Genomic DNA, 8720 nt, shown 5'->3' with positions numbered 1-8720 from the left:
CCGCCCCGCGCCTCCCCGCGAGGGCCAGCGTTGCACAGAGGAACTCTCCGGAGAAGGAGGGCGAGGAGGAAACGGCACCGGAGCGCGCAGGGCTTGCCGCCGCCGCTGCGCAGCCTGCCGGAGCGAGCCCGCCGCGCGCCGCCCTCCCCGCTCTCCTTCCCAGGCGAGCAGCGGGGATGGGGCGGCCGCGGGAGCCGGAGCGCGCGCAGGAGCCGCCGCCGCCCGTGTCTCCGTCGCCGCGCGCCTGACTCGCCGTCGCCGTCGCGCACCCTGCCCGGGGGCGACTCCCCCAGCCCCATGGAGGTCTCCCGGAGGAAGGCACCGCCGCGCCCCCAGCGCCCCGCCGCACCGCTGCCCTTGCTCGCCTATCTGCTGGCGCTGGCGGCGCCCGGCCGGGGCGCGGACGAGCCTGTGTGGCGGTCGGAGCAAGCCATCGGAGCCATCGCGGCGAGCCGGGCGGACGGCGTGTTCGTGGCAAGCGGCAGCTGCCTGGACCAGCTGGACTATAGCCTGGAGCACAGGCTCTCGCGCCTGTACCGGGACCAAGCGGGCAACTGCACAGAGCCAGTCTCGCTGGTGTCCCCTGCGCGGCCCCGGCCGGGGAGCAGCTTTAGCAAGCTGCTGCTGCCCTACCGCGAGGGGGCGGACGGCCTCGGGGGGCTGCTGCTCACCGGCTGGACCTTCGACCGGGGCGCCTGTGAGGTGCGGCCCCTGGGCAACCTGAGCCTCAGCTTCCTGCGCAACGGCACCGAGGTGGTGTCGTGTCACCCGCAAGGCTCGACGGCCGGCGTGGTGTACCGCTGGGGCAAGGAGAACCGCTGGTACCTGGCGGTGGCTGCCACCTACGTACTGCCGGAGCCCGAGACGGCGAGCCGCTGCAACCCGGCGGCGTCCGACCGCCACACGGCCATCTCGATCAAGAATACAGAGTTGCGCAGCCTGGCCACGGAGGAACTGGGCCGCCTCAACCTGAGAGGGGGCGCGGGCAGCCTGCACTTCGTGGACGCCTTTCTCTGGAACGGCAGCGTCTACTTCCCTTACTATCGCTACAACTACACTAGCGGCGTCGCCACCGACCTGCCCAGCATGGCGCGCATCGCGCAGAGCCGGGTGGTGCAGTTTCAGGGTCAAGCGGCCCTCGCCTGCGGCCACGGCCGCCACCTGCTCCTCTCCTCCAGCCTGGTGGAGGACCTGGACGTCTGGGCGGGCGTGTTCAGCGCGGCCACCGAGGAGGGCCAAGGGAAGCGGTCCCCCGCCACCACGGCACTCTGCCTTTTCAGGATGAGTGAGATCCAGGCGCGCGCCAAGAGCTGCAATTGGGACTTTGAACCGACCCAGTACAACTGTGTAAGTCTTGCCCTCGGGACGCTGCCGGGAGCGCTCCCGCTGGGCATCCGCTGCCGAGGCAGAACGGTGGGGAGGACCGGGTTGACATTTACTAGGTCCAAAATTCACACAGACAGGTGGCCAACCGACGGCCATTCTCACACTGTCTCCGAGGCCTCCTCGGAGACTCGAAAGCCCGGCCAGAGATCCCCAAAGGGAGTGTAAAAAGGGAGGTTGGAGAGGGTAGGAGTTAGGCTGAAAACTCTAGTGACTGCATCCCAGGGCCATCCTTTTCTGTCCAAACGTGGACGCTTGTTTGGGACTGAGCCTCCCCACGCAGCCCCACCCCCTCCCTTCCCTACTCGCTTCCCCAGGTGTGTGGTCTTAGCAGGCTTGAGGCTTTGACCCCTTTCCTCAACATGGTTACCAAACACAGTGCCCTTGGCCGAGAAGCCATTGAACCTAAAGGACTTGCTGCCACACCCCAGGCTTTATGAACCCCCACCACGGCAACACATGTGATGTGGTCTGAAGAGTTGGTAGTCTGCTGAACGTGGGGCAGAGCCAGCCTGGGAAAAGAAGCTCCTGTGGGGTGGGACAGAACCCTCAGCGCGACCCAGTGCAAGGGGGCGGGGCTGTGGTCTCCAGCTGGGCGGGGAGGCTGAGTGGGTAAAAGCCTCACCCTGGAGGGGAGAGCGAGAGAAAGTGTTGGGATGCTACAGGCAGTTTCTGGGCTCCAGGTTGCCTGATTAAATCGTGGGGCTCAGAGGCACCACCCTTGTGTTGTACACACCAGGCAAACAGCACAGGTTTCCCTTGGGTTCCTAGGGCAGCCACAGCTTGACTCTTGAGATTGGCGTTTCTTTGACTGGAAAATAAAGCGGCGGTTCAAGAGGGTCCAGTGGATGGGGATTATGGAGCCATTGTGCGCTTCTCTGAGGCCGCTTTCCTTCCAAGGCTGCTGGCACATGAACTCCACATATGGCTCCTCAGAGGGGACCCTGCTGAGAGCCTCCTTTAGAACTGGACAGAAATCAAAGAGCAGAAATTAACAGCTACAGGTGCTGCCATTGTTTTGGTATAAAATGCGTCAGAGAGGAAGGGAAGAAGTCTCCAGTTGCAGAATATGTTGTGTTGACACAATTGTGTAAGCATACAGGGGAGCACTGGCTGTAAGGTATATTAATATGTGTACAGAAAGACACTCCCACCCCACCCACCTCTTTCTCTGCAAAGCCCATCTTACCAAATACTAGCTATATTATTTAGGGAGAAAAAAACTGAGGTCCTTTGCAAGGCTCCTTCCTTAGAATGGTCATTTGCTTCTTTTTTCTTGCCTATCACTTGTGCGCTGGGAAACACACATAATGCCTTCCTTTAGTTAGTGGTATAATTTTTTTTCAAGTGTAAATGACACGTAACATGTCCTAAATGACTTCATCTTGCTATGGACATATAATTTAATATGTAATATCTGTTTTATTAGATCTTTATAATCTAATAGTTCAAGTTTGGCAAAAATCATCACCTTCTACTTCTCTGTTGAAAGACTTGAAAATACCCCCCAAATGTGACTTTGTGTCAAGCTTTAGGCATAGTTGGTCTCTGGGGTTAATGACAAGACAGCTCAGAGGCCCACAGCAGGTAATAACGCTAGAAGTCCAAGCTTTGCCATCTGACAGCTGTGTAGATGTGTGGAGCCAAAACATTTCTCTTGACTGCCTCTCTCTACTCGTTGGGTCCTGGAGGACTGAGTTCCCTTCCAAACCCAGCAGGCATCCTGAATACACTCAAAATCCATGTTTTGGCTCAATCAGGTGTTCCTACTTGTGCTAGGATGAGGAAGGGCAGGGGCAGTCGGAAAGCTGTTTATAATCTTCACGGGAGCTTCTGGGAGAGAGCTGCCCCTTGGAAATCAAGCAAGGGATAAACGCATGCTGCCAAAAATCTGGAAATGGAAAAAGAAATAATTAAAAGAAGTCCCTCCACCGCCTTTCTTGCTGCTGTTATTTATCGAGAACTCCCGGTGTGCTCAGAGCTGTGTGTTCTCAAAGACAGGGTCTGTACCCCCTGAGCTTGTCATCCAAGTTAAATAATATACTTTGCTTCAAACAATAGCATGTCATGGCTGCACAGGTGGGAGCTTAGAGTTTTGCTCCCCCCCCCCTTTTAAGTAAATTCCTTGCTGCTCGTATGTATTAAAAAGCCTTAATGGAATTGAATTTCAAGACGGGTTTGAATGAAAAGAAAAAGGTGGTAGTTTTGATGAAAAAGCTGACAATTTTCTAACCTATTAAATAGGCAGATAAGATACTTAATTCAACAAATATCTGTTTGATGTCTGCTAGTGTAAGCCACGCTCTGTGCTGGGTGCCACTGATTTTGCCACTGAAAGGACAATAGCAGGTTGCAACCCCATTTCCTGGGGTCATGGGATCAGTGTGCCCCCAGTTGTCACTCAGAACAATGATGTTATTTGGATAGCATTGGTTCTGTGTTTTATTTCCAGGTTTTCAATGTGTTTTGGAAAAGGCAGGCTGAATTCCAGGTCCCTAAAACAGGAGACGGACTTGTAACACTCCAGAGGGCCCTCAATAGATTCCAACAGCGATTCCCTCAGAGCAGACACAGCAGTGTGAACAGTAAGCCACAGGCAGCGAGTCACAGGCAGCTAGCATTGCTTGCCTTCTCCCTCTCCTACTAGATGGCTCTCTCTGACTTTCCATCATCAGTCAACCATGGGCAGCAAAGTGACAGGACTGACTGGGCTGTGTTCTCGTTTCTTGGTGCACTTACCTCATGTCGCAGATGCCCTCCCCTTCAGCCTCTCTTGCTGGGGATTAATTTGCGGGATGCTTGTGCAATGAGTGTGTGCCACTCAGCCTTGTACACACTGGCCGATACTTTTTCTGCCTTGAATCCCCTTTCACAACTCTAGCAGGTTAGCTGCAGCTGGCGAATGTCCGAAGGCAGGCTTCTGTTGACCTTAATAAATAATAGTCCCGTAGCAATCATCTAATAATCCTAAGAAATAGTTGCACAGCACTTTGCCACATAGTATTTGCTTTGAGCCCCTCATCAAGTCTGAGGTTGAGATTATGAGGAGCATCCCCATTTACCTGAAGAGGAAGCTCAAAATAACAAAACAGGTGTCAGGGCCCTGCAGGTTAAACCCAGATCTGGCAATGTCTACCTGTGTATCTGTTCTACCACTCTGGTGCTTTTCACACTTTCCCTTGAAAGTCCTCTAATTCAAAAGGTTGCAACCAACCTCCCCTAGGATGTGGGGTTGAGATTAGAGGGTGCCCCTTGAAGCGTGTTTTAAAACTTTATGTGATTTCCCCCCCCATTCTATTTCATAGCATATCTGTATGCTAGGGTTAATATTAAAAAACGAATGTTTTAAATTATGTACAAGTTAATTAATTTAACTTCCTCCTTCTCTGAACTCCTGCTACCCCTGGCATACCAATGCACTCGTAGAAAGGGTTTGTACCCGAGTTTTGAAGTCTGATTGTTCCAGATTTGTTTGGCTCCCACAGTTGGGTCCTGGGATTGCTTATGGTTTAAACATGGTGGCCACCTCTTCTGTAGACACTGAGAGTGACACGTTTTCTTATCCTGTTGGCCAACAGGACTGACTCTTTTAGTTCATTCTACCCCTTGTGGGGAGGTACACCCCCTTCTTCCACTCTCACATAATTCCACAGCCTGACATAATTTAACTGTCATGCAGACAACCACAAAATGCTCACATGCTCTCCAGCAGACAGTAATCCAAGACACTTCTAGCTACTGCATGCAGAAGTGATGTCCCAGGACCACTCGGCAGTGCAGCCTTTTTGACCTCAAAACCCACAGTCTTCCTGTCATGTTTATTTCTCCTTTAGTTTCTGTTATAAGCCTGTCTAGCCATTTTGAAATCTATGGACTAGATGGTGATTTTTTACCCCCATATATACATCTGATACGCAAGGGTGGATTTTAAAAACCCAACACCCACTTAGAGGGAAAAAGCAATCATAGCTACTATCTATTGGATAGCTATTATGGCCAGACTTTGTGTTAAGCACTTTACATGCCTGATTTTTGGTTGACTCTCACAGTCATCCAATGAAGCAAGGACAGTAGTTGTGATTTTGTCGATGAGAAAATTGAGACCCAGAGAGCTTTAATAGTTTCCACAGCTGATAAATGGCAGAGGATTTAGAACCTGGGTAGTCTGACTGAGGGACCTAAGCTTTTAACCACTGCCGTGGACAGTGCAGGATCATGGACATTGGGGTTTGGAGCAAGCAGGGCCCTTGCAACTGCTCTGATAGGATCTGCTGTTTGCAGACATAAGACTTATGACAGAACAGAGAATCCTTGACTGTGAGCTGAGTTTCTGGGTCTGCATATTTGACCACCTGAAATTCAAACATGGGGAGGGTTGTCGTTCCTAAGCTTTCATTTTCTAGATATTGTTGGCATTCTTTTTATTTAGGCTTATACATGACCTCAGACAAATCTGTAGGGCCTCAAGGGACTGCTCCCAGTTTTCATCCTGGGACACAACCTAGCTCAAAAAGTAAATCCAGAGGGCCAGCCGAGTGGCGCGTTGGTTAAGAGCTGGCTTGGGCTGCCAGCTCTGAGCAGCAGGGCCCAAGTTCGGATCCCACATGAGGGCCAGTGATGCTGCGCCCTCTATAGCTAAGATGGTGAACAACAGCTCGACTTGCAGCTGGGCTGCCGTGAGTCACCGACAACAGTGTAGGCTGCAGTGGGGCTGCCTTGAGTTATCGTGAGCCACTGTGAGCAGCCATCCAATGGCCGGCGAACGACTTCCTTACCTGGGAAGAGCACAATGATAATGCCAACACGGGCCAGTGAAGTGACATCCTCCACAACTAGACTGAAGAACAAAAAGACAGCAACTTGTCTGTTCCCCTCCCCCAATTCCCCAATAAAATCTTTAAAAATAAATAAATCCAGAGATCTCAGCCTAAACCTGGTTTACAGGCACTTAAGTCTTTATTAGCAGCCACAATTAAAGTGTAACCCCCAGAAGGTCAGGAACATGGTCACATTTTGTTCTCAGTTGAACCAGGGTACCTGGTAGAGTGCCTGGTACATAGTTGGGGCTTGAGAAATACTTGTTAAATTAATACATGCAGGGTCTTGGAGGACCATGTTGGAAATGATTTCTGTACTTAGGGCGAACTTTGCTGAGTCTGGCCACCTCCTTCTCCCGTAACCATTGTGTTTTCTTAATTTCCGATGCGTCAGGGCCTCTGTTTCCCGAGTCCTAGGCTATCTGGCATCTTCCCCTCCTCTGGCTATTTCCAGAAATCCTGTTCATTGGATTAGCCAGGCTTCTGGTCTTGCCAATCTGGGAATTAATTTTGACCGTACAAACCTAGCATGGTTGGAACTTCTGTGGTATAATTTTATAATGTGTATGATCGTGCCTTTCGGCAAAAGAGGAAAGGGCTTTATGCTGTAGGGCAGTGGCTCTCAGAGTGCAGTGTATGGACCAGCAGTGTCAGTATCACCTGGGAACTTGCTAGAAATGCAAATTTCTGTGCTTCACATCAGACTTGTTAAATCAGAAACTCTAAGGATGAGGGTGGGACTGGCAACCTGTGTTTTAACAAGCCCTCCAGGTGATTCTAATGTCTACTCAGGTTTTAGAACGACTCCTGTAAGATGACACAATTTTCCTTATATTCCAGCGGAAGCACTTGGGTTAAGAACTCGTCCATTTTTTCTCTTGTCCATCTTTTCTCTTAGGGCCATATAAAGTAACCAACTCATGCCACTATCTTATATTCCTTATTCTCTTCTAATTGCTCAAAGGGAATACCTAGAAAAGCTCTAAAGCCTTTGCATTTTTGAGCTTGTAGTCTGAGTCTCAAGAACCTATAGGTCTTCATTTAATTAGCTCCTTTATTCTTGTATACAGCAGTCTATTTGTAATTTCATTCCAGGATATAGGGGACACTTCTAAAGTCTTCCTCTGCTGTACACCAGAACCAGTTTCACACACTGAAATTATCTCTGAGGGTCTACTCTTTATAGCAGTGGTTCTCAACCTGTGAGTCGCGACCCCTTTGAGGGTCGAGTGACCCTTTCACAGGGGTCGCCTAAGACCATCGGAAAACAAAAAGATATTTACATTACAATTCATAACCGTAGCAAAATTACAGTTATGGAGTAGCAACGAAAATAATTTTATGGTTGGGGGTCACCACAACATGAGGACCTGTATTAAGGGGTCGAGGCATTAGGAAGGTTGAGAACCGCTGCTTTATAGTATCAACCCTAATACCAGTTTCTATCTTCGTCAGGCACAGGTGGTTGCATGGAACAAAGATCTCCTTAGGCAAGCTCAAATAAGGGGATGGGGGATTTAGTGGGCAGAAACTCATAGAATTACACAGAAATCTAGGAATAGGAGGAGTACTACTGTGTAGTGGTTACATGCACAGACTGTGGAGTCCAGTTAGCCGGACCAAAGCTGTCACTAACCAGTTGTGTGACCTTGGGCAAATTATTTAACCTTTCTGTGCTTCGGTTTCTTCATGTCTAAATAGGCATCCTATTTGCTTCATAGGATTATCGTCTTGATTAAGGAGTTAATATGTCTATGATGAACACTACTTGACCATAATAAATGCTACATACGTGTTTACTATCATCACCATCATGATTATTAATAAGAATAGGATGGGGCTCCTTGAGATGAAATTAGAAAGAGGTGCTGGACTCAAGGTGGCTTGAAGGAGCCCAGCAGCAGCAACTGATGGATGCTCGTTCTAAGGTTTCACTGCCAGTATGACTTAGCCTGGCTGCTTCCCTTAGTCCTGCTACCAAATGGCCTCTGCATCCTCAGATGTCTGCCCCTCACCTCTTCCACCTGAATGTGCTCCAGCTGGCCTTGATCCCCACTGTTCCTCGCAAGAGCACTTAACCTTCTGCCTTGGCTACCCACTGGCAAAAACTACCAGGAAAGAGAATAGGGTCCAACTCATTTTTTCACAACAGATAAGAGCCCTAGTTCAGAGAAGGGATTTGTTGTTATTGGACCAAATGCTGACCCCTGGTCCACTCAGAACAGGGTCAGACTTGTGATGGCCCCCCTTAGGCATAGTGGGCAGGTCCCCTTAGGATGGAATGATGGAAGAGCTAAGCAGTTAGCGACCCCCATGTTTTCCATGATAGCAAGGTCCCATCTCTACCTCCCTTTGAGCTTCTTGGTGACCTCTCCCTTCCTTGGACATGTGCTGGCACACAGCTTACGAAGACTGAGACCTGCTCTGAGAAATTCTGAAGTCTGCTGGGGGACAATTTGTAGGCATCATGAGTAACCTGTTTGTGGGGGAGGGGCATGGTAGCGGTAAGATTTTCTTTTT

The 8720-nt window shown here is 50.3% G+C and overlaps 1 protein-coding gene across 2 annotated transcripts in view; it reads left to right on the top strand.

Annotated features, from left to right (window-relative positions):
- The first annotated feature begins 6 nt into the window (after nt 1–6).
- Nucleotides 7–8720, top strand: part of PLXNC1 (plexin C1) — a 163484-nt gene continuing 154770 nt past the window's right edge. For both annotated transcript variants that reach the window (XM_019661264.1, XM_019661265.1), the window contains exon 1: nt 7–1347. In XM_019661264.1, the coding sequence (XP_019516809.1) occupies nt 298–1347 (1050 nt within the window). In that variant the 5' untranslated portion in view covers nt 7–297. The remainder of the gene's footprint in view (nt 1348–8720) is intronic.

The sequence above is a fragment of the Hipposideros armiger genome, unplaced genomic scaffold, assembly GCF_001890085.2.
Source record: "Hipposideros armiger isolate ML-2016 unplaced genomic scaffold, ASM189008v1 scaffold_342, whole genome shotgun sequence".
NCBI lineage: Eukaryota > Metazoa > Chordata > Mammalia > Chiroptera > Hipposideridae > Hipposideros > Hipposideros armiger.
Note: the sequence above shows the minus strand (reverse complement) of the source record. Positions and strands in the feature narration are given on the sequence as shown.